The 25,722-nt window shown below is 46.9% G+C and overlaps 2 protein-coding genes across 2 annotated transcripts in view; both read right to left on the reverse strand.

Moving 5' to 3' along the window:
- Nucleotides 1-676: 676 nt before the first annotated feature.
- Nucleotides 677-4,959, reverse strand: ctsla (cathepsin La). Its single transcript, XM_084467672.1, has 8 exons — nt 4,827-4,959; nt 3,837-3,970; nt 3,600-3,722; nt 3,091-3,243; nt 1,943-2,167; nt 1,583-1,751; nt 1,342-1,459; nt 677-1,150 (listed from the first exon to the last, which is right to left on the reverse strand). The coding sequence occupies exons 2-8, from the start codon at nt 3,963-3,965 to the stop codon at nt 1,051-1,053; spliced, it is 1,017 nt and encodes a 338-aa protein (XP_084323798.1). The 5' UTR covers nt 3,966-3,970; nt 4,827-4,959; the 3' UTR covers nt 677-1,050.
- Nucleotides 4,960-6,840: 1,881 nt separating this feature from the next.
- Nucleotides 6,841-25,722, reverse strand: part of dapk1 (death-associated protein kinase 1) — a 47,292-nt gene continuing 28,410 nt past the window's right edge. The window contains exons 10-23 of the mRNA XM_084468170.1: nt 25,453-25,551; nt 24,404-24,502; nt 23,036-23,134; nt 22,069-22,266; nt 21,515-21,712; nt 18,811-18,909; nt 17,042-17,119; nt 16,496-16,712; nt 13,940-14,125; nt 12,943-13,140; nt 12,311-12,449; nt 11,401-11,521; nt 10,743-10,931; nt 6,841-9,812 (exon numbers count right to left, since the gene is read on the reverse strand). Of these exons, the coding sequence (XP_084324296.1) occupies nt 8,499-9,812; nt 10,743-10,931; nt 11,401-11,521; nt 12,311-12,449; nt 12,943-13,140; nt 13,940-14,125; nt 16,496-16,712; nt 17,042-17,119; nt 18,811-18,909; nt 21,515-21,712; nt 22,069-22,266; nt 23,036-23,134; nt 24,404-24,502; nt 25,453-25,551 (3,234 nt within the window). The 3' untranslated portion in view covers nt 6,841-8,498. The remainder of the gene's footprint in view (nt 9,813-10,742; nt 10,932-11,400; nt 11,522-12,310; nt 12,450-12,942; nt 13,141-13,939; nt 14,126-16,495; nt 16,713-17,041; nt 17,120-18,810; nt 18,910-21,514; nt 21,713-22,068; nt 22,267-23,035; nt 23,135-24,403; nt 24,503-25,452; nt 25,552-25,722) is intronic.

The raw sequence follows: 25,722 nt of genomic DNA on the forward strand, positions 1-25,722 counted from the left end.
ATGCTTCTAAAATAGCACTGGAATCCTAAGCCGCCTAGCTGCTCGTTTAGCACATGGTGTACCTTTTGTCAGTTTGTGTACACAAAGGCCAACTTGGGTCACTACACATTGTATAATAGAAGGATTTTTTGGAACAACACATTATCAGGTCAACATTTAAGAGGATGTGATGTATATCTGGGGTAACTCCTGGCTATATGCGTCAAGAACAGCCCTGTCATAAAACCAGATTTAATCAATAATGGTAACTTACCCTATCTGCATATACTCAGTATTAAACTAGGGCATAAGTTATGCAATAGGTAGTCATGTGAAGAGTAATACGTAGAGTTCTGAATCGGTTAACCAAATGAAGGCACACCCTTGTTTAAATAGTGAATATCCCTTGTGATAGTACAAGAAAAAAGGGTGGGAATAGAACATGACTCAGTCTTGCCAGCACACGGCATGAATATACGCACGTGAGATACCTGGCAGCAGAAACTGCCACCCCACACAATCAGACCAGAGTACACAATATATGGTTTTGATTGTCTGATTATTATTTTCTTTACTCTGGCAATAAACTTCAGACAATGGGCCTTGGTCAAAGGCATGACCTGCATTTGATTTGAAAGACATTCCAAACTGAGGGAAAATCTTATTGGAATAGAATGAAGGAAAACCAGAGTCAAACCACAGTGTCACAAATTTAATTGATCACAGCAAAAGTACTAAAAAAAAAAAATGTATTTGAACATTTATGTAACGGACAAGGCAAGGGTTAAGAAAATGCCTAGAAAGTAGGCAAACATATTTACAAAGACACAAATCAACTAAAAACGGCCTTGAATGAATGAATAAAGTGGCATAAAATCAAGCCATTATATAACGGCATTCCCTAAAACCATTGTTTCTCCATAAAACATGCAGAAACACGACAGTGTATTTCTCTGACAAAGTTAATCCTGCCTTGTTTAAGCTTGATTTAAAAACACTTTTTGTTGAATGGCCATCTCCAGCAAGTACCATTTCAAAATCCTAGGTTCAACACCATTGAATCTCTGGTTTCTAGACCAGGGGGTAGCTGGCAGCCGTTGCGACTCCACATTGGTTCTTCTTGTCTTTAGCCATGAGGATGTAGCCCTTATCTCCCCAGTTCTCGCTCCAGCTGCAAGGATGGACGCAACATTAGATCATAAAAAGAAAAACATTTTCCGAGGCTAAATTCTTACCAAAATATGAGAGCCAATACATAAGCAGTCAAAGATGACATTTGTTTATTTTGGGTCAAAAACTGTACATCAATCCACAGGTACACCTCTTGCCCTACACGGGGTAGTACGTCATTAGAAGGCTCACCTGTTCTTGACGATCCAGTACTTCTTGCCATCAACGTCGTCGCCCTCGAAGCCATAGCCTACCACCAACACACCATGGTCCAGATCTTCACTGCTGCACTCCTTCTCGTTGTAGATGCCTTAAGAACACCACATCACGTTATCAAAAATGATTAAAAGTTTGTTGGCAGAGAAAAATAAAAAAAATATATAACACTTTAAGCAAGCAGTGCCAAACCTGCCATCGCAGTGTCACAGCTCACCTGATTGGTAGAACTGGAAAGACTCGTGACTAGCGTCGATGGCGATGGACACGGGTCCCACCGAGGCCACGGCCTTCATCAGGGCGCGTTCCTTGCCGCTCGGAATGTCCACGAAGCCGGTGTCGTTGGCGGAGTTGAACTTGGGGTCGTAGTGGCAAGGCTGGTCATCCTGGACAAAAAAAAGGGAGGAAGCATGCAGTGAAACGGTTAGCACAAGATACTAGAAAACGCAAGAAAAAACATTTGCCATTACATACGCCATTATGTGAACAGTTCCAATGTCATTTTTCAAAGTTTGTCATAAGGTACACATTTACAATCATTTCCCCATTTCTTCCAGACAGATCATGCAGTACGTACAGTGCCAAGGTAAGGGTAGGAGTCCTCAGAGTCCAGGCCTTTGTTGTCCTCGACGTACTGGAAGGCCTGGTCCATCAGGCCTCCGTTGCAGCCCTCGTTGCCCTCTGGCCGGGAGCAGTCAACAAGGTTCTGCTCGCTGAGGGACACTAGTTTTTGGTTTTTCCTGAAGATCTGGCCCTCAAGAGCCCCGGTGGTACTGAAGGCCCAGCAGGAACCGCACTCGCCCTGGGGGGGGGGGGGGGGGGGGGGGGGGTGGGGGGGGGGCACGGGGACAAAGTTTGGGTTAACATACTGAAGAGAGTCTGAACTGCATTTGTGGTGGTACATGTGTAATTGGCCAGATAAGAAATACACTGGGTTCATTACCTTTTTGCATTTATGGCCATAATCTATTATTTTTGTGCAATATTGGAGCTAAACTAAAAAAGACAAAAGAAACAATAAGTCCCTTTCCGCACCCCTCGCATTACGACCTTTGAAAGTAGGTCAAAATATTGTGCCACTCTACTTCCACCAGCCTACCCTGTTTACAGCTGATAGCTCAAGTTTCAGTTTACACCCACAGGCTTAATGTACTGTAAAGGGGGAGGAGCCAACACTGTTGGGGGGAGGGGGGCAAACAGTGTGCGGTAAAAAGATAAAAGAAAACTTCCAAATGTCAACCTCAACCTTATCAGTCTGCGCTTTTAACACATTTTGCCCAATAAAAAAAAATAAAAAGCATGTCCAAAAGGAGAAATATATCGCGTTTTAACTCAAAAGATGAAATCTTACTTAAATGACCCCTCACATAAGCCATTAAGATTCGCACATTTTAGGAATTCCAATACAAAAAGCTACAAAAAGACGTTTGTTCGTTTTTTTTAACAGAAGGATTTCTCCTTTGTGTCGGTGACAGGTCAGCAAGTGCGTGTTTGCACTTCAGACTGGATCTATTTTGCAACAAAAGTGCAAATAAAAACTGGTCTGCCCCACTGTGGTCACATTGCTGGACTCCAATGGTCAAATGCCACCTGTTAGGTTGTGTATACTTCCCTCGCTACGTAGTGATAAACATTGACAGCAGATACACGTTGCTCTTCAAATATATACCTAATGCACAGGACAGCATCAAGTAGATTGTTGCAGGGGAAGAAAATTGGCCATACCTGGTCTTTAACGGGGGTCACATAGCCCTTCTCTCTCCAGTCCACGGCAGGGGGGGCTGCCAGGAAGTTGGGCTCCATGAACAGAGATCCCTTGGTCTTCCTCTGCTGCCTGGGCTTGTAGCCGTTCATCACCTGCCTGAACTCCTCATGGGTCTGGAGAAACAGGACCGAGCAGCACAACAGTGACACCACCGCCAAGACGTCGCAGCCATTTGTGGAATATGCTTTTGTCTAGAACTGCCAAAAGGGCCACGTTTGTTGAGTACGTGTTGGACACTTCTACAACAAAACACATTGGCGCAGCGTGCAAAACCCGCCTGTTCTTGTTTTTGAAGTTAACAAAAAAAAAAGTGTTGATGACAAGGCCAATCGCCAACTTTCTCAAAATTCTTTAGTTGGGTGTGGGTGATTATTGGGGCAGTTAATATCATTGAGACAGGTGTTGAACAGAAACCTGAGAAACACCACCATTGTAAACGCAGTCCCACCTCTTGTGTGCAGGTTCTTACCATATCTCCGAAGTGATTCATCCCTAGTGTGTATGTGTGCTTCCCAATGGAGTGCTCCAGGTTGTGCATTTCAATCTTCTTCAAGTTCTTCTCCCACACCATTCTCCTCCAGCCCTCTTCCTTCTTTAATATAGAAACAGGTCATGGAGTCAATATTTTTCATGAATCCGTTTTTGAAATGGAGGAATTTTAATTCCTTACATTGAGATTCTTCACAATACTAATTCCAAGACTCACCACATGAAACTTCTTGTTGTGCCACCCCTTCCATAGGTTCCAGTGCTCGTCCAACTGTGGGTCTAATGAGGGCGCGGACAGGACTGCACTGAGGCACAGCGTAACTACCGCTAGAGGCAGCATCATCATGGCGTCTAGTGGGAAAGGGGAGAAAAACAAGTTGGGTTAAATATCAAACAGCATATACAAATCAGGAACGATGTTCATGGTTACACAAATCCATCGACAAGGAATGCTGAAAGATATCCACTATCGACAAGCTAGTCCAGGTCCATAGCGCTGATCCATAGCTCCCACATTGCAGAATGCAGATACAACATCCCCTCTTAACAAAACAAGGACACGGGCCTGAAGAGCGACTTGTTTACCGAGTAGAGCTAAAATAGCCACGGCTATGGAGAGTAGACGCAATGTGGTTGAGTCCCGTCTGAAGAGAGCACGGATTACCGAAACGACACCTTGAGAAATCCCTAAAAAAAAATACAGCGCTTTGTGTGATCCGAGTCACGGGATCCGGGCGGCGGCGCAGCCTTTAAGACCAGAGGAAAACAGGACCCGACCGCGGCCAGTGCACGGAAAATCAATTGGTGATAGATTTCAGCTGTTCGGACGATGAGCACGGTGTTGTTTATATTTGAAACGGGTACCCAGCAATGATCGGCTTGATTTATATAACGAATTGTGGATGGGGGGAAAAAAACAGGACTACAAGGATTCACCGCGACACCGTAGTAAAACGATAAGCTGCAAGCTATATATACTATACTACTAAAGCAATGTGGAATTTGATATGTCTAGATCGAAATGGCAATCAGAAGTCAGTGTTCAGTCGGGCCTTACGGGATCCGAAAAAAACAACTCCCCAAACACGTACATTTCCCATTATCCTTTGCACAAATTTCTTAGGAAAAATAAAATACATTGTAATGTAAACGAGAAGCTTTCAAAATCTGCAGTTATCTAAAAAGCCAACTGACTGCGTAAACTTACTGTATTCTTTGTTGTTGTTAGGGAAGACAGCTTGGAGTACAAAGATGCACAAAGTTTATAAATGCAGGAGCGACGCTGGATGAGCTTACACGGTGTCTCCTGATTGGTTCCCTGTGAGGTTACTCGGGTGTTTTTGCCATCGAAACTCCGCCCATGCATGTGACGTAGACAGCATGTGATCCCGTGATAGCACGTGACGATCTTCCTTGGGTGCTTGGCTACTTCCTAAAAAAAAGCCATGTCATTGCAAAGGGATGAGCAGTTTTGGATTTTTTTTCTCTGACACACACACACACACACACACACACACACACACACACACACACACACACACACACACACACACACACACACACACACACACACTATGGGGGGGGGGGGGGGGGGGGGGAGAGATAAGGGTTAGGGTCAATAATTTCGTGTCATGTCAGGATTTCAAGGGCTTGCTTCACTAAGATTGGACCAATACATTTTTTTGTGTTTTCCTTTAAAAAAGACACACCAGATACTGCTATTTAGTAGCCTTCCCTAGTTTTGGTTATGTTTACGCTAAAATATTTTAAGTGCATGAACCAGTGAATCAATCCTTGAGAGTCTAGTCATTAAAGCAGCAGGTGTAGGACTACGTTCGCATTCACTAACCAACCGACAACGTTACGAGTTTTGTAACGTTGCCCTACCACTGCAGTCTCTGGTTCTGCCTGAGGGACCACACACCAGGGGAGGGGGAATATTGCCGCCCGGGACTCAACGGCGACGCAGAAGGCGAATTACTTCAAATAAACTGTTAACCCCTTACATAATCTGACTCAGCAACATGTCATTTACATAAGTGTACTATCAGCAGCCAATACTGCAACTATCTCCTTTTCACAGTAGGAAAGATTGATAGAAACTGCAAGTCACTTCTCCACCCTGCCGTTGACCAACTACATTAAGGGAACACGACAGGATGTTCCCCCTTCGCCCCTAGGACATCCTGTGAAACGGGTGGAGCAGGCCATTCATTCGCTTTCTGCAACCAGTTTCTATTAGGCGTTCAAATAAGAACATTTGATGTTGTGGGATGATGTAGGACAACCTTGGCGGCACTGTTTTTTCAATCACATTTTTATATATTTAATATTCTTATTGTTGGAGTATTTTAATGGTAACTTTAATTATGTTTTTTCTGCCAAGCACATTCAGCAGCTTAATTCATTTTCACACAGCCACTAAAAAGCACTTTAGTGGCTGAACTTACTGAGAAATTATTCTTATGAACTAAGGGAAGGAAACATTCTAGAAACAAAGCTATATAAAATATACAGTTGCTTTGAGGCAAATTATTTAACATGAAGAGCTGTAATTGAGGCAATAAAACAAATGCAAATCGGGTAAAGAATTTATTATAAAAATGTGCAACACTGTTGTGTCAGAAGTACTATGAATGTTGCAGTCGAAAACATGCTGAATAAATGTAACAAAAAGACTGAATCAATCTACTGTAGGCCTACCACAGTCGCCACGGCTAACAACCCTGGTCTCTTTCTCTTAACTCTGTCTCATCCATCTGTGTACCTCAAAGAACAAGACTCAGGTAAATAAGTCGGCCTAGAATTCAATTTTTTCTTTGAGGGAGAGAAATGTAGAGAAGACACACCACTCGCATCAGTATCATTCAGACACAACTTTTACAAAGTCTTTTTTTGGGGCAGGTAAAAAGAAAACCTTTTTTCTTTCAGAATTCTTTTTAGCGTATAAAAAGTTTTTGATAAAGGAACAAGGCTTGTGTAGGCACACAACAGTTGGCAACAATATGACAGATACAGCCCAGCTTTGAGTAAATGACAGGTTTCCATGTATCAACCTAATGGGACATTTCAGTTCAACAGCTTGTACGTGTATATACTCATTCAGAGCGGAATTGAGTGAAGATTTCATTTTAATGTATGATTTTTACTCACAACAAAAACACTTGCAGTACATTCATGTTGCCTCTTTACAAACAACCGATTTGGACAGACCGCTTGGAATATTATATATATATATAAAATAAAAAAGTGGGCATGAGAAACAGAAGCAACACATAGGTCTTAGGTATTTACAATGTACCAATAAGTACACTGGATATATTGGCAATTGTCAGGAGCCCCAACAGTAGCATATGAAGCATCCGATTTACGATCTGGGGCAAAGGGGGAATACTGTGGATGCTGGCAAGGAAGGCACACACAAAACAAGTGCCATTATGTCCAAAAACCTCCATGTTTCATCTCAAAAACCTATACACTTCATGTTTCTGCACCACATGTGCAACACTTTTTTCGACATGTAACAAAAATGATTTCCTTAGACATAGGGTAGAAAAAAAGTTGAAAATTGGAGTCCAAAGTCCAATTGTCAGTGTGGGTCAGAAGGAGTTAGATTTTACTTCCAGGGTGTGTAAAATGGTGGCGCAACATATTGAGATTATTGAGAAAGCCAGCCCCCACCCAAACCAAAAGGAGGAAGTTAAAGCCAGGCCTTATGTCTTCATCAGAACAACACAACTTATTCTCCCTAGAAGCTGTGTTCTATCATTTGACCCTCTATAGTTCTGACCTGATCAAGACAAGGAAAATAACCATATGCACAGGTCCACTCAACAGGTGGCTTTGGCTGTAAAGGATTCACCTCATTAATAAAATTCCAACACCATCCATGTACATTTCATCAAGATATAGGGTGATGCAAGTTTGGTGCATTGTTATCCCTTTATGCACGCTTAAACTAACTAGTATGTGTGCATTGCTTTACCCTGTTGTAAACGCTGTTTACCACCGTTAAAGTTGCCTTTGATATGCTTTTCTAATGTTTTTTCCCATTTAACAGCATCTAAACAACATTGCGCAGTATTGATTTGTCGTCTTTAAAAGCTTGAACAAGGCACAGCTCCTCTGATGTTTAAAGAGTAAAACTATTTCCTGTCAACAGAGATATTGTGCTTATCTTTGGGTAGGGCAAGGGGTGTCAAAAGGGCCAAAAGCCACTCAAGCCAAAAAAACAACAAACAAACTGACATAGATACATAACATTCGGCATCGATCTGAATCTCCATCATCGCCCAAACCGTTTGGAACAGAGGTGGGAATGAGACAAACTGGGGCTGAACCATGGACCATGTGCTTCAAGACAGCAGCAATTCATATCACCTACACTGTAGGACAACCGCAACCAAATAACTCAATGAACCAAAAGGCTGTTATCACGTGTACACACTAGACCGATTGCAACAAAGAGAGTTTGTCTTAAGGGAGTGTTGTTATTGTAAAAAACAAAAAAACAAAGCAGCACAACAGATTAAGAAGTTAAGCAGCTGAGCAAATAATTCCTTCTGGGAACACTCAAGTGATTCTAGACACATTCATATTGGAAAATAGGGTCATTACATTACATGGGAGGCATCAACACGACATCCACTCTACAGGCCGCCTTCACGTCACAGAGCGATGGAGGAGGGAGATGCCAGTAGTCTCTGGGTAAAGATTGCACTTAATGTTCACCAAGACGGATCTCTAAACTCCGGCCGGGGCCAGGAAAACTGAAATACTTTAACTGGGGGGGGGGGGGGGTATCAGTATATAGCTCAACCCGGCACGGACACCGTTCTGAATCCAAAGCAGTGTGAGTCAGGCTCCGTCTGTGCTGGACTCAGCGGGATATGACGGAGCTGATGGAGTTGTACGACGTGCCCCCGTTGCAGGCGGCCACGTAGCCTCCGGGGGCCGCGCCCACCGCCTCCATGTTGACCCGGAAAATAGGAGAGCTCTTGAGCAGGAAGTCGGCCACGTCCCGCCGGCCCAGCTCCCTCAGCTTGGCCATCAGGACGCCCACCGTGCTGTCCGGACGCACGCTCCACTCCTGCAGCAGGGCCGCCGTGGGGCTGGGCGGCGGCGGCTCCAGCTCCGGGTCGCACCGCTCCGGCTCCGGCTCCGGCGCGCTGCCGTTGGGGGTGCCCAGCGCGCTGTGCTTGGCCACCAGCTCCGTGAGGCCCAGGTTCATGGCCAGCAGGCACCAGTCCTTCCCCAGCGCGTCGGGGGGGTCCAGCATGCGGCACAGCTTCCTGCGCGCCAACAGGCACACGTTGGAGATGTGGACGTCCGTGCCCAGGCTGCCCTGCTGGTACACCTCTGCGCAGCCGAACGCCAGGATGCTGCTGAAGGCCTCGCGGTAGCCGCCCATGGTGTTGGTGAGCGAGGACTCGCGTTGCAGCTGGGCGCGCAGGAAGTCTTTGGGCTGGTAGATCATGACGGGGCCCTGGTGCTGCCGCAGCTGCTGGGGGCTCAGGTAGTACTTGGCCGTCAGCAGCCCCGGCAGCGTGGAGGCCAGCAGGTTCTCCGCGATGCTGCACACGGTGTCCAGCAGGGCGTAGCACTTGGCCCGCTCAGAGTCGTGCCCGCGCACCTGGATCTCTACGCCCTGGCCGTGGTTGACCAGCAGCACCATGGCCTCGGCGCTGGGCTGGCTCACCTTGGCCCCGTTGGTCCACAGGCGGATGTCCCGGTCCATCTCCTCGCCGCCGCCCTCCTCCTCGGGCTTCTGCTGGTGGCTCCAGCGGCACAGGTTGACCTGCAGCTTGTGGAACAGGCCGCAGGGGAAGGCTGTGAGGTGCTCGGCGGGGACCAGCCGCACGCCGCCGTAGATCAGCGCCTCCTCCTCCTCCTCCTCCTCCTCCGTCCAGGAGCGGTGCAGGCCGTTGGTCTTGATGAGCGCCGGCACGTCCACCATGGAGGGGTTGGTGAGGTCGCGGGCGCACACGTCCATGGCGTCGAGGACCTGCAGCAGCTCGTCCACGTCGCTGTCGGGCGCCAGCGCCTGCACCTCCTCCAGCCTGTAGCGCCCCCTGTAGTGGTGGATGGCCTTGGGCGTCTCCACCGACAGCAGCCGGGCCAGCACGTTGCTGCACAGCCAGCGCGGCTCCAGCAGCACCACGTCCTGCACCGTCTCGCTCTGCATGATGTTGATCTGCACGCGGCGGGGGGAGGGAGGGTCATGGAGAGAGGGGGAGAGAGAGAGAGAGAAAGAGGGGCACGGAGGGAGAAAGAGAGGGAGAGAGAGAGAGAGAGAGGGGGAGGGATGGAGAAAGAGAGGGAGGGAAGGAGGTAGAGGAGGGAAGAGATAGAGATGGTTGATTGAATGAATCACATTGAGTAGGAATGCAGGAAGAAGAGAGGAGTGAAGTACGGGAAATGAGAGAGCAGGGCGTTAAAATGTGGTCGTTAAAACGTATGGTGAAGAGCCACACAGAGAACAAGTTATTAATATTTACCACCCACACACATGCAAATATTTTAATGCAAATGTTAGATTTGGTCGGTAAAACCAAAAATACGCAAAAATAACGAGGTCACCTTATCGTGAAGCATGACTCTACTAAACTAAACTAAACTACTAAATATTTTAGCCAGCGCTTTGTTTAGCTGTAAGAACCAAGGCCCTCCCCAGAAGGTAAACATTTTCCCTTTTAGTTCCATGTGTGATTGTTAGACCCCGAGGCAGTAGCACTCATAATCAAACAGTGCCCTCAAGTGGTAGAACGCAGTGGTAGCACTGGAAACTGTTTTAGACCCCATTATTTTAAAAGGTGACATATTATACCACCAGGTGTGAGTATGAGTAGCCATTGCTTGAGTCAAATGAACAACGATTGCTACAGTCCACTTTGGTAGGCTGGTAGACTGATCTATCCAGCACACATCTAGGTGGACACGCCAACTTGCGATGTCAGAAGAGGCCGATTTTCAAAACAGGCCGATTTTCAAAACAGCTTGTAGCGGCTAATCACACTCACACCTGGTGGTATAATATGTCCCCTTTAAGTATGCAGGTGCAGGAACATTGTTGTCCTTCTCCTCCAGTACCTTAGGGTGCCCGCTATTATACCGCCCTCCTCACCTCTCCCATGCTGTGCAGCTGCAGAGCCAGGGTGCGCAGGTGGTCCTGGCTGGCCAGCGGGTTGATGTGCTCCTGGACGTCGCTGACAAACTGTTGCCATGACGTCAGCTGGTTGGGTCCGCTCAGCTTCCTCCAGGCGGGCAGCGTGGCCAGCAGACGCTCCGACAGCAAGGTCATGGGGCCGCACCTCTGAGACCCCCCCGTGGAGAGAGCAGCACCCCAGGGTGACACACAGGCAGAGAGGGGGGCGGGGGGGGGGGAAGAGACGGAGTCAACGCATGGGCGAGTGTGATTTATTGTAAGTACCGTTTTTGGATCGCGCCCGCGTGCGTGTGTGCGTGCGTGCATGCTCGAAAGGTTCAGGTGGGGCTATCTGTGTGGTGATTGGAAATAATTGAATACATCTGCACTATGTTCTGCAGGATTTTTGGATACATATGCAACAGCAGAGACTGATGAAAAAGTTAAATACAATTTAGGAAAATATAATATAATCTTTTTTAAAATCTTTTAAAACTTTAAATTCTCACAATGAACTGAACTTCTGAACTTCTGCTTCGACTTCTGATTTCCCATCAGGGATCCATAAAGTACACATGATCTTGTCTTATTGAAAAGTGTGTGAGTCGTGTGTGTGAGTCGTGCATGTGTGGTCTACCGAGATGATGGTGGTCCGCAGCTCCTGCAGATGACTCCTCAGTGTCTTCATGTCTTTAGAGTTGGAGGCCCCGACGTCCATGACAAACAGCTTGTCGCTGATCTGAAGGTCAGTCCCAAACCTGGAGGACACACAGCAGCCATCTCACCTCACTGACAGGACACAAGTGGAGCAGCACATCTGGGAAACAGCTGCCGCATAAAATGCTCATTACCATGAATGGATCGTCCAGCATTGATTTATGATGTGGTTTATGATGTATTTTATATATATATATATATATGAAAATTATAGTAAAAAATAGATTAGTCCGAAATTTGGTTCACAGAATTGTACTAGCCTGATATCAGACAGAATTGGCGATAGAGAAGACATTTTAATCGATTTAGAACAACCTCGATAGAGTCCATAGTCTCTTAAGCGGTTGCCTTTGTTGCCGTTAACCAATACAGCAGCACCACTTCCGTATTCTAACCCTGTCTTCTAACTCTGCACTTAAAATACACTAATGAATAAAGCATGAAGCAGTACGCTTAATTAAGCAAAAGACAAATGCATCGCATCGCGCCACCTGTCGGCTTCTTCTGCGACCGACCTCTGGGTCCTCCTGAGCCGCAGCTAGTAAAACCACGGTAAATGGACTGCATATATACAGCGCTTTTATCCAAAGCGCTTTGCAATACTGCCAGACATTCACCCATTCATGCACACATTCGCACACCGACGGCGGAGTCGACAATGCAAGGCAGACAGCCAGCTCGTCGGGAGCAGTTAGGGTGAGGTGCCTCGCTCAGGGACACCTCGACACTCCGGGAGGAGCCGGGGATCGAACTAGCAACCTTGCGGTTACCAGCCAACCCGCTCTACCTCCCTGAGGTACTGCCGCGGCCGCCGTGACGGGACCACGCACCTGTTCCGGACTTCCTTGAGCAGCGCCCTCTCCTTGTCGTAGAGGAACTCTCCGGAGAAGGCCCGGGGGACGTTGGCCAGGTCGGCGTGGGTGCCCACCAGCGACACGGCCAGGGGCTTCTGCAGGCGCCCTGCGAACGCTGAGGGGGACACACACACACACACACACACACACACACACACACACACACACACACACACACACACACACACACACACACACACACACACACACACACACACACACACACACACACACACACACACACACACGAACGTTATGAAACACAATGAGGGAAATACAAAACGAGGAGGAATCAGGGACTCGCTCTCTCATATAGTTTGAAAAGCTGTCTTATTTGAAGGCTTGCAGCCTGCTCAATGCAAGTGAAGGTAAAGACCGGATCGTCGCACACATGCAAACGAGAAGGGTCATTCTCTTTTAGTTTGCATGTTCATGAGAAGAAGGGTAAGTAGATATTCAGCCACATATGCAAAATGGGTGAAATATTGCTTCACGGATGAATCTACCAGCATTTTCCCCGGCCATTATTCCCCCCCCCCATCCTCACAACAACCAACGCACAAGCACACGCATGAGCACACACACACACACACACGGCCGGTGCTGACCGATGTTTTCCGAGGGCAGGGTGAGTGCCTTGAGTGTGTTCAGCCAGTAGGTGATGTGCCCCAGCTGGGTCTCGTAGGGCTCCTCCAGGCTGAACAGCACCAGGTGCAGGGCCGTCACGTCGTTGGCCGCAAAGTAGTCGTAGGCACACTGGTACACAGGGTTCCCAGAGAACTCCCACACGCTGAAGTCCCCCACGCCTGCAGGGGGCAGAAGAGAGCATGGGTGATTTCCCCCTCTGTAACCCATATACCTAGATATGCCTAGTGCTGTTTGTGCGGTGGATTGAAAAGGTGGACTGTTTGAATGCCTATAGCTACAATAAAAATCGATTTCCATTCAAGGCATTTAGCAGACACCTTTATCCAAAGCGACCGACAGTCAGTGAATTTAGATGCCTTATATTAAGGGACAGGTAGGGTTTAGGGCACCTTGCTAAATGATGCCTACGCGCTACATGTAGATTGTATATGGGGGGGGGGGGATTTAACCCTGCGCCCTACTGTTGGGAGTCAAACACCCTAACCTCCCCCTAGAATGTCCTGCCCCCTATATCCAAGTGGTGTAATATTGTGTTTTACTGCAGCTCAGTTCATTTTGAAGTGCTGTAAGGCAGCTGCTGAGGACCAGGTTTTTCATCTCATGCAGCACAAAACGGTGGACTTCAAAACTCAGCAGAAAACTCATCTGCATCCCTTCACATGCAGGAAGGGAGGAAACGATTCACCATCACAGACCTTATGAACATAACCGTGCTTTAGACGAAATACATTCGTTCCTCAGTGTACATCTTGATGTCTACCTAACCCATCAACCTTAATCATTTAACAATGTTTATCTCTGATGAATTCCTATTACCTTCTACCGGGACGCCCACGTTTTCCATGTGAGGTAAATAAAACACCTCTCATCTCATCTCAATGCCAAGCGTCCTTGGGATGATGGTATTATCATGAGTATCAGTATGATCCTATCCTCCCTACACCCAGAGGGCCTCACCGTTGATGTTGGTGTTCTGGATGTCGATGGCCCTGGTGGCCAGCTCGTCGGCCGAGGACAGGGCGTTGTGGACGGGGGAGAACACCTCCAGCACCCCCTTGGTCAGGCTGGGCTCGAACATCATGCTCCGGCTCCTCACGCTCACGTTCTCACAGCCCGGGTACAGGTTGGAGATGCTCACAGAGACTACAGGGAGACGGACACAGCACAAGGGTTTAACACAACAATCCAATATATATAAGTGGGTTCTGTGTAGAAATATAAATCTTTCCGTACACATACAGGCTATATTTTGAATGCATTGACAACCCCATATGAATTGTGGTAAAAGCGTTTTATGTAATACAATTTTATATAATAATATATCAGAGAGTTGGTGACTTGTTGTTGGTATTTTTAGTTGGTATGAAAGTCTATTTTCAGACACATGGGGGTGCTGTTTCCCCACAAAAAGAGACCGGTTGTGTTTTTTTTCCGGCAATGTTGCAAAGCTCCAGAGAAAGAAATAATTAATCTCCAGTTCAGCCACATTTTAAACACTTAAGAGCTTTAGAAAGTGGATCCAACCTGATTGGTCTTCCACTGATCCAACAGTCACTGATCAAAGATGGGTCTGTATGTGATTTTCAATCCCAAAAATAATAAAAGCAAAAAAAATTGTCACACAGAAAATAATCGAATCAAAGCCAACCACCTCTGAACTTGCACATCAAATATTGACAAAATAGCATAAAACACTACTCTAGTCCCAAGTAACATAGGAAAGAGTGTTTAGGTAGGAGTACAGATAGGAATCTATAGGGGAATGTAATCCATGCATTGAGGCAGAATTTGAGGCCTGTTTGGGTTAGCTCATTTCAAGAGACAGCTGACTGACTTTTCATTATAAATGTTCTGCTCTGGTCCTGAGGAATGAAGCGCTGCTCCGACATCTGGGGCCGCATCTTTCCTCTGGCAGCAGGCCCAAATCTCCCTTTTTTGGGGTTAAAAGGAACCTAAGCTATTTTCCGTGTGTGTGTGTGTGTGTGTGTAGGGGTGGGGGGGTGGGGGGTGGGGGGGGGGTGAGCAGCCAGCTTTATTTAGACTGGAGGAATGTAGATAGAGTGATATATAGATAGAGAGAGAGAGAGATATTGATCAAGAGATGCATATTGGTTTCACTTGCACTGTTCTGCACCCATTATTGAAAACATAAGCAGGTATTAGGATTGAATTTAACTATTTGAACAACTATTTGAACAACTTGAAACCGGCTGTTTTAAAGCAACAGCTATGAATATCTGAGTTTCCAGTTTCCAAAGGCTGAACAATGTGGGACAACGACGTGATGTGTGAGCCCACACATCACCTGATGGCTGAACCTCCTGAAGAGGGATTCATCAAAATGAACATTCCATAATGTGATGGTGCACAATTTATAGTTCACAGAAGAAAACCAAATGCATTACAAATACATTATATATCTATTTTTAACTACCACGTTAGTGTCTCAGATTTTTCATTTTCCAAATAATAGCATGCACCAGAAACAATCTCTTTATTCTGGTAAGCATTTCCCCAGAATGTTTAAAAGGCTTTAAAGAAATCCGGTCTGATTGTCGGGCTACAGAGGCCCTGGAGCTTCAGCTGATGTGCAACTCTAGACGTCTCACATAAGAGCCATTATCAGGGAGGGAAGCAGGCCTCTGTAGGAGATAATGGTGCCGGTAAAGAGTGGTTAAGGAAAAACACAATAGAATGTATTTGTGATTCTGTGCGCTTGTGTGCATGCGTGTGAAAGGAAGAGCGCATGTGAACTCTGTCTGTGTGTGTGTGTGTGTGTGTGTGTGTTGGGAGTACGCCTGTGTGTGTGTGTGTGTGTGTGTGTGTGTGTGTGTGTGCAGTTGAGGGTGTTTGTTTGTGTGAAAGGAAGAGTCCATGTTTGTGTGCATGCCTGAGCGTGTGTGCACACGTGTGAAGGCGTGTGTGTGTGTGTGTGTCTTTGTGTGTGTGTCTACATGTGTTAATGGAAGAGTGTGTGATTAAGAGAGAAAAAGGAAGACAGAGCAGGCGAGAGACACAGTAAAGTAAAAGTAAAGTAAAGAGAAACATTCACAGGGGGGACGTGTGCGTGTGTGTGTTTCTTGTGTGTGCGTGGGATTCTTTGAGAGCCTCAGTAATCACTGTCTGCAGGTCTGACTGGAGGAGGAGACTGTCAGAGCCCAGGGGGGCAAGCGTTGCTCTCAGCTGTCAAGGTGATCAGGTTAAGATGGTGAACGGAGCACAAAGCGCTCAGCAGAAAACACGGCCATGAACCTGTGCTCCAAGTGTCCGCAGCCAGGGATCATATTGAATAAAAAGGAATAAAATAGCCCAAGAATACTCTTGAAAATATAACAGTCACTCTTTGATTCTATTTAAATATCTCCTTCGGAATTTGCTTAATTTAAGTCACCATTGTTTTGTAAAGTGTAGTTTACGCAAAAGCCTCTGCTGAGGTAACCCCTTCCAGATTATTTTGTTGTTTTCGTGGATGTTTATTCGTGACGCGACTGACTTAGGAGGACTTCCACCTACCGGCGGGCTTGGAGGCGACGGGGGAGCTGGGGTGGCGGGAAGGGTTGGAGATCCTCGTCCTCTTCCTCCTGAAGAGGCTCCGCAGGATGCCGCACTTCAGGGACTCCAGCAGGGTGCTCTTGCCCACCCCCTGGTGCCCGAACAGCTTGAGCTTGATCCTGGGCTGCAGCAGCTGGCTGGCACGCAGCTGCTGGATGTAGCTCAGCTTGTGGTTGTCCTGGTGAGAGACCAAACCTTGTTGGAAGCTGAACCCATAGTTTGTGCAGCACATTCCCTTGGTTTTGTAGCCACTCCAACTTTTGTTGTTGTTTGTTGTTTGTGTGCTTTGATTGCTCTCAGCTTCACTTGTAAATCGCTGCTTGGTTTACATCAGTTGTACATTATTTGTGTTTTCATCTGCAACATTGAGACTCGACTGAAGGTGTTGCCGGCAACAGAGCTAAGATGGTGGAGAAGTTGATCAAGTATAGCAGACTTGATGAAATCACGTCCTTCAACACCTCCACACAGCGCCTTCAATGTCATCCCCCTATTGTGTGTGTGTACCTTTTTAAGCCTGCCTAGCAGTGTGAAGATGACTTCGTGTTGTTCACTGGAGGCCAGATCCTCTGCAGTCTTGCCGTCCTGTGGAAAAAAAGAACCAACAGGAGATCAAACTTAATGTTCTATGATCGATTCCCTCCATGTACTTCAGTTTATAGACATGGTCATTATACTCCTCATGCCACTCAGCCCTGGTACACACAGCAAGGTTTTCATAGCGTTGGTTCCTGCAATCCATCAATCTGTCCCAAACCTCAAATAAAGAAACATGTTATCTGTAATAAAATATTTTTGAATATAGCCAACAATATGCTTCAAAACAGCCTGAAGGAAATGGCAAAACATATATTGCGGTTCTGCCACACCCTATGGTTCGACTCAAACTATTTCGGAAATTCAAGTTTAAACCGAGTACATATTATATGCACCTTATATGAGCCAGCAATTTTTTAAGTTATTCCATTCAACCGTACAAATAACACATCCTGAAGAACCAAACAATCGAAAACGCTGAGCAAAAAGGGACAATAAATTATACATGACCCCAGTAGCTTCCTTCTAGATTAAACATGTATAGCATCTCAGCCATAATGCAATATTAACTTGCAGGGGATCGAAGGCAGAGGAGGAGAGGTGCATATAGATGTGTAGCTCGTGGTCTACGCCAGAGAAATCCTCTTTTTCATTTTTAATGTCACTTATTCAGCTTGAAATATTGAAGCGTCAAATCAATGTTAAAACATTTATAGATGACCCCTATAGCTGGCTATACAACCAGCTGCCCCCAACTTCAGTGTTGATGCCTGTGTCCTCTTCCCTTCATATAAGTATTACTAAAGCCCTAAGTAGAGAGACATCTACATTATATGTAGAGTGGTTGAGGGATAGCATTAAGACCTGGTCACATCCCTTGCTGGGACAGATCTATTTAAAATCACACATGGATAGAATTTATGCAAAGGCTCGCTGTTCACCCATGTAGTCAATGTACAATTGCATATATAGCATTTTTAATTGTCATATAGGGTATTTTATTAATCAAAATATGTGTTCAAGATTTCACTGAGTAGAATTTCTATAAACTTTATCAATGTGCGTTAAAATGTAAATAATGACATTTTTATTCAGTTCAAATAGCAAGACATTTTCCTTTAGCTTAACACTCTGCAGTATCACAAACCCTTGAATAAAATAAGAACATACATTTATTTAGCCAATATAATCACTTTGCATTTATATTATAGGCATATATACACTTAAAAGCCTTAAAATCCAAGGACACATGAGTGAAATCCAGTATTCAGCCTGATGTGTGTTAAATGGGGACACAACTTATTAGGACGGTGTCCCTGACATTATTCACACCCAAAGCCTTGCATGCGGCAACGAGGCTGATCCAAATCCTCTTAGTGTCCCAAATCTGCTTTCAGCGCTTTTCTACTGTTTAGCATATATACATATACATAAAAACAGGAAAAAAGACTTGCTTGACAGCCCAAGCATAAAATTAACTTATCCAAATTAATCTGTATGCCAACCACCCAGGGTGGTTTCTCTTATTCATATATTGTATATCCCTTATTTTCGTTCTTTTTGTGCTTTGGCACTGATTTCATCCAAGCAGCCTGAGGAACAAACAGCATTGTTATTCTGCTGGTTACCTTTCCAAGGTCAGGCTTCAGTGCCCACGACGGTTGGTACGAGTGTTGTGTTTAGCATCGCGCACGTGGGCGCGCGCGTGTGTTTGTGTGAGTGAGAGAGCGTTGACTCACGTTGGTGACAGCATCGATGTTAGCTCCTGCCAGACACAGATGTCGGACCACCTCCAGACCCCCGTTGTTGGAGGCGAGGTGCAGGGGCGTTCTGCCATACTGCACACAGAGGGGGGGGGGGGGGGAAGAGTGTGGAGTGAGTGGAGTGGAAAGGGTGGAAGGAGGTTGGCTGCTTGTTTTCACAAGAGAATCTGTATTTGTAGAAAAAAGGTTTCCGTGGTGACGGTGGAAAATAACAGGAAAATGGCCTTGTGTTTTGACACTTGTAAAGTATTGCTCTTTCATGTGTTTGTGTATGTTAGTGAAGGGAATTGGAAGGGAATCGGCAGGGAGCTCACTGTGCGACGTTTGAGTTCCGGTACGATGTGTATTGCGATTGGGATTGAATTGCTTTTCAATAAAAACTGCAATACGATATTCAGATTTTTGGGGTTGTACAGATCCGTCAGTGTCCACCATTGGTTTTTTAAATGAAAGTAGCTGAAAAGAACTGAACATAGTTGATGTGAATCGACCACAGGCCAATACATGATAGCACCCTAGGTAGGACGGGACCAAGAATACGTTTCCACTTAGATGACATCAACGTTTTTTGTGTTACACAAGCAAAGAATCCTTACACTTACATTAAATATTTTTTTAATATCCACACCCTAATGTTTATACATTAAATCTTATCTATTCTATCTTATATACCCTATATTTTGAAAGTAAGTCGTTATACATACATTACAAATCTCTGTAGTTGTCCGAATATATCTGCGGAGATTCAGCATTTGAGCAAAAGACACTTTAGTGACCATGCGCCTCATTGAGTTACATTTGATACAAATCGAGTGACATAACAATTCAGCAGGAACACACACACACACACCTCGTCACCACAACCCATGTTGTCGGTTGGAATTCCCTCCTTGCGTCTCCATATTCGATTCCGATATTTAGACGTTTTGGATGTGTTACACGGTACCGAGTATCGATTGAAACCCTAGGTGCGGCTACACAGATCTGTCCTGCCAGGACGAGCAGAAAAATAGATTCCCCTACCGAGTCTCGCATTGATGTGTGGACTACAAACCACACCGGCGTGCGGAACATTAAACAACGCCTGGACGCCGAACGGGACACAGTACGCGCCGCCTCGTAGCACGTGCGGGAAATCTCTGCACATCTGTTAACGCGCTGACAGGCCCCCGGGAAGGAAAAATCAATAAGAAGAGGGTGGGTGTTTTCCCGTGGTTTGCTGCTGGAACTGTGCGCAAACACGCGTAATGGAGACTTCCCTTCCCGGGGGAAATATGAGCACATCTGACAAAACAATAGATTAAAGCGAAGCGACTGAGCAATATCAACAGGCTCTCCTTCCACCTGTGGCCGTGTGAACAACGCCGTTGTATTTAACGCAACGCCGGGGGCGTGATGCCCGCCGGGGTGTCCCCCGGTGTCTCCAGACCCCGTTGCCTTCTGTCGGTTTAACCGCCTGCTCGGTCGCGACGCCGCCTGTTCTGTCCGCTTCGCGCAGACCCACAGTGCCTGCGGCGTCACTCGCCGCTTGATTTGTGGCGATGGGATTGAATTAGCACCCGTGCGATGGAAACATAGACAGACGCGGTTAAAAGTTGAACGAGGGAGGGAGGGAAGGAGGTGAGGGAGACGTTGTTATTGAGTTTAGAGGAGGAAGGCGAAAGGGGCCCGACGTGGAGGTCGAAGGCCGTGACGTGTGCCGTTCGAGAAAACAATCGGGATAAATAATGAATGAGTCACACGGATCGCTGCACTTTCTGCAATATCTAAACTACTGTGTGTGTGTGTGTGTGTGTGTGTGTGTGTGTGTGTGTGTGTGTGTGTGTGTGTGTGTGTGTGTGTGTGTGTGTGTTTGCGTGCATGCAGAGGAAGCCAAACACATGAGCTCCGAGTGCATGAGTCCTCTCGGATCTGGATACATTCAAACGGACGGTGTGCGATATAGACACAAGACCAAGGTCCAACGTGTGGGCAGCCACGTCAAAACAAAACCTTCAGAGGGAATGGCTCGTTGGGTAAACATTCAATGCACACACACACACACACACACACACACACACACACACACACACACAATGTGAAACAGGGGAGCCTCCTGTTTGTTGATTCTATTTTAAGAGTACGATAGTGGGGAAGTGGTGATGGTGACCGTTTGTTTGCATGTCACTAGGCCAAACAGGTTATCCGGGATCTCTGTGATACTGCTTGGTAGAAAATGTTTCCCCGTTTCCTTTATGAAATCATAAAAGCACCACGGACGAAGAATGTCCTCGTACATTCCTTGATCGGGTGCTGCTAAAACACTGTGACACACAGGTCATTGTCGGCCGTGACCGCACCAATCTCAGCTTCAGGTAGGACAACAGACCAATTAGCTGGGAGACCTGCAGGGAAGAGACTTAGAGGTTCAATAGTCTCACAATTCAGACGTTAGATTACGAGGTCTAAAGTCTGGGTGAACGGGTCTTTCTGTTATTATTCCCTTTACATTGGCTTAGACCAATCATGTTGCTGGAGGCGGGGGTCTGTAAGTGCGTAACTAACAATCAACAGATAATACCAAACTCGCACATCTGGGCCAGTGTTAGTAAACATCAAAAAAACATTTTATTGGATTTCAGATTAATCTCCAAAGTGTGACTGGTGAGATTCAGGTTTAATGGGAAAAGACAAGCCAGACCTTGTTGGGCAGGTCCAGTCCGGCCTTGGCGCCGCAGATCGCTGTGACGATGGGCAGGTTGCCGTCCTTGCACGCGATGTGCAGCGCCGTGTTGCCATGGCGATCCTGCTGGTCCACGTGGCAGTGGTGCCTGAGCAGGCAGTGCACCACCTCCAGCTGACACCTGCGCACGGCCAGGTGGAGCGCAGTGTGGCCGTCCTGGAAACACGGTACGCACACGCACGCACACACACACACAAAAACACACAAAAACACACACACAATGTTGTTCTAAATCAACCCTTTTATAAAACAGTACAATCTGCATTTTAAACCCACTGCTTACTCTGAGTGCTTCCAATCCGGTTTTCGGAGACAACTTTTAAAGAACCGTTGGAATAATGGCATTTGCATACTTGAACAAACTCTTGAACTAATTTTGCGTCGGTTTCTTTGTAGAACTCTCGTGAAAACAAGGACGGACAGACCGACGGGACTGGGACTGTCCATCTCTCCACCGTCCATCACAAAGGACCCATACACCTGTTGGTCCCCCCCACCCCCCCCCCGCCCACCTTGTCGGTGGCCTCCATGGTGGCCCGGTGCTCCGCCAGGCACTCCACGATGTCGGCGAAGCCGCGCGCCGACGCCGTCAGCAGCGGGCTCTCCCCCTCGCGGTTCTTGGCGTCCACCTGGCAGCCGGCCTGGCAGAGGGCCCGCGCCACAGAGGAGTAGCCGTGCCACGCCGCGCAGTGCAGCGGCGTCTCCTGCTCCTGATGGGGGGGAAGACGCACCGGAGGGAGGGAGGGAGGGAGAGGGTGAGGGTGAGGGAGAGAGGGAGGGATCGAGGGAGAGGGAGGGAGGGTGAGGGAGGGAGGGGGTGAGGGAGGGAGGGTGAGGGAGAGGGAGGGTGAGAGGGAGGAAGGAAGAGAGGGAGGGAGAGAGGGGGTGAGGGAGAGAGAGAGAGGGGGTGAGGGAGAGGGAGGGAGAGGGAGAGGGAGAGGGAGAGGGAGAGGGAGGGTGAAGGCGGTAAGTTTGACTTGTGGATCTTTGTCGATCCTCTTAGTGGAATTGAGGTACTTTGAGGTCTTGGATCCATAGTTTCTGACTCCTTAGTGGTAGACATCTTGGATCTATGGTCTCACAGTCCTTATTAGTAGACATCTTTGGATTTATAGTGTCTGACTCCTTAGTGGAAGACCTCTTGTATCTTCATATTGGTAGACCACTTGGATCTAAGGTCCCTGACTCCCTATTGGTAGTAGTACTTTTTCTAACTTAATCTAGTTCTGAGGGGCACATGCTAGAGATTGTCCTCTTGTCCTGTAAATGTACTTTTACTTGTAGTAAAAGCTTTAACAAATTTGGTGATGGAAGACTAAAATAAAGATCTGTCATTGTTAGTTTTTAGGCTAGCAACTGTCACTGACTTTTAATAGTGTACATAATAATGCACTAGTCATCCTAATATACACACACCACGTCCTACAGTATCGAAACCACCAGTGAGTGTGTTGAAGATGGACTGATTGATATTCCTACCCGGTCGGACAGGTCCGGGTTGGCCTTGATGCTGCAGAGGTAGGTGACCACGTCCACGTTGCCATAGCGAGCCGCCACATGCAGAGCCGTCTCCCCGCTCTGCGTGGACAACAACATAGGACCGTTCAACTTGGAAACGCGCCCGTTCTTACTCTGTCGCCTCTCTTTTAGGGAGCGTCAACAACTGCCTAGCAGTTGAGAGATACTATATAGAGAGGTACTGCTTAGAAGCGCTCCCAAAATGGGAAACATTTAATATCCATAGGAAGAATGGCAAGCAAAATGCAATTAGCTTCAAACGATTTAGCAAGTCATGAATTTTTGAGTCATGATTCTGTTCATAAATACCGTTAGATACATACTCTGAAGACTCAAAATAATTGCTGACACAAGCATGTGCTTAGACAGCCTTGAGTGCACACACACACACACACACACACACACACACACACACACACACACACACACACACACACACGCATTGTGTCCATAACTCATGCTAAGTGAACTCCGAGAGGAGCGCGCTGTGTTTACTCTCCATCAGGGCCAGGCGATCATATGCAGCGGGGGATAATTGGAGAGATTTCGACAGCACTCCAGGATATGGGCTGACCAATCATGTTTTACAAGCAAGACCCAACAAAATCACCAACCTTTAAAGCATGCACTGCACACCCATGCAGTTTAACCCACACGAGGACCGACACACACACTTATTCAGCAAGTCTTGTTTCTATGGCAACAGCGACAAAAATGCCACCGTTCCTGATTTTCTCCTCTAGTGGGTGCTGCTGTGTGTGTGCTTTGTGTATCTGTATGCGTGTGTATGTATCCGCTTGCTTGTGTTTGTTACAGTCTGTGTGCGTCTCTTGGTTCGTATGTAAGGCACGAGTGAAACAAAAATCCATGTGAGACTTGATTGGTGTGTGCGCGTTTGTGCGCATAAAAGATGCTGATGCAGGAATGTGTGAGGACTGAAATGGCTTGAATGTGTATGTGTGAAGCATGAGATGAGGGATGAGTGAGAGTGAAAGAGAGAGAGAAGGAGAGGGGGAGAGAGAGAAGGAGAGGGGGAGAGAGAGGGATAGGGAGAGCGGGAGAGAGAGGAGAGGGGGAGAGAGAGTGGGAGGGGGTCGGAGGTAGGGAAGGAGGGAGAGAGAGAGTCAGAGGGGGAGAAGGAGAGGGAGGGAAAGGGAGCAAGAGAGAGAGAGAGAGAGAGAGAGAGAGAGAGAGAGAGAGAGAGCGAGAGAGAGAGAGAGAGAGAGAGAGAGAGAGAGAGTCAGAGGGCAAGAAGAACGAGAGAGAACGAGATGAGGAATGAGTGTGAGAGAGAGAGAGGGCTCGAGAGGGAGAAAGAGAGTGACTCACCTTATCTTGGACGTCCAGTGGGCACTTGTTTTCATGGAGGAACTTCAGGGTTCCCACGTGTCCGTGTCTTGCTGCGTAATAGATGGCGTTGGTCCCGCTCTGTGAAGGGTTTCAATGCAAAGCCAAGCGTGGGGATTTATGAATGACCTCGGCCGGCTCCACTATCGTCTTGGCTGCAGACGCTACCAGCAAGCCTCCACTTTGTAAATACCACACGCAAACCAAAAACACTCCACGGGCCCACTTGGCTCCAGAAGAACCCGGTTCTCATAGATGTGCTGAATTTGCATCTTTTTCATGGTAAGTGAAGCCTGGAATTATTGAGTTTCCTGCCACCGAATTCGTTGCAGGAATTTGAAATGCAAGGAAGTCTTATTTTTGATGCTGCCAATGGAATACATAATATAATATAAGAATGTCCAATAAAATGCAAGGAAGTCTTATTTTTACATGACCAATATAATATAGCATAAAATTATATTATAATGACCTAAGCAAGGAACATTTAAAGAAGGCATCAGGTGCATGTTATATGAGATTAAATATACAATATGCATGAGCATGGATCGTCTGGAGAAAAGATAACCCCCTGGTGATGATTAATCATCCGGACACCAATAACCATATAGAAAGGCATCTGCCCTACAATATGCTAATGAGTCTGATAAGCGACGGGCTCTGAATGAAGTCATTTTTCAGCGGCGATTGACATAGAAAGAAAAACGCATCTTCAAAATGACTGGAGAAGCAGCCTGTCCTTGCATTGTCACGGGGCCATACAAGAGTACAGGCGCACGTGTATGGGATTGTCCAGCCGCTGGTAGCACTGGGAGTACTGGTCATCAATCTGTCACTTCCACTGGTGGTGATCAATCAAAGCCGTGAAGCCTTTGGGTCGCTACCCAGTGAGCGTCGGTACGAGGCTGTATTTCATGGTCCATGAGGCCGCAAAGGGAGCATTGCTTTATGTGCGCCTGCCCCCCTGCCCCCCCTGCGGCCTGACCTGGCGTGCCGCGTCAGGGACAGAGAGGAGAGGGGTGAGTTAGTACCTTATCGTTGGCCTTGATCTCCGCGCCTTTCGCTATCAACACCTCGATGATCTGAATGTTCCCGCAGCCCGCCGCTATCAGCAGAGGAGGGGTCCCATGCTGCACACACACACACACACACACAACAGAAATATTACCTTCCAATATTATCCTTTTCAGGGCTTTTTAAATGTTTTGCAAGGGTTTTTGAAATGATTTGAATTGAACTGTTTCAGATTGACAGGAAACAGCACAGCTGGGACAGCGTGTTGCAGTAGCGGCTCTGGATGC

This window comes from Micromesistius poutassou, assembly GCF_964030765.1.
Source record: "Micromesistius poutassou genome assembly, chromosome: 5".
In the NCBI taxonomy this organism is placed as follows: Eukaryota; Metazoa; Chordata; class Actinopteri; order Gadiformes; family Gadidae; genus Micromesistius; species Micromesistius poutassou.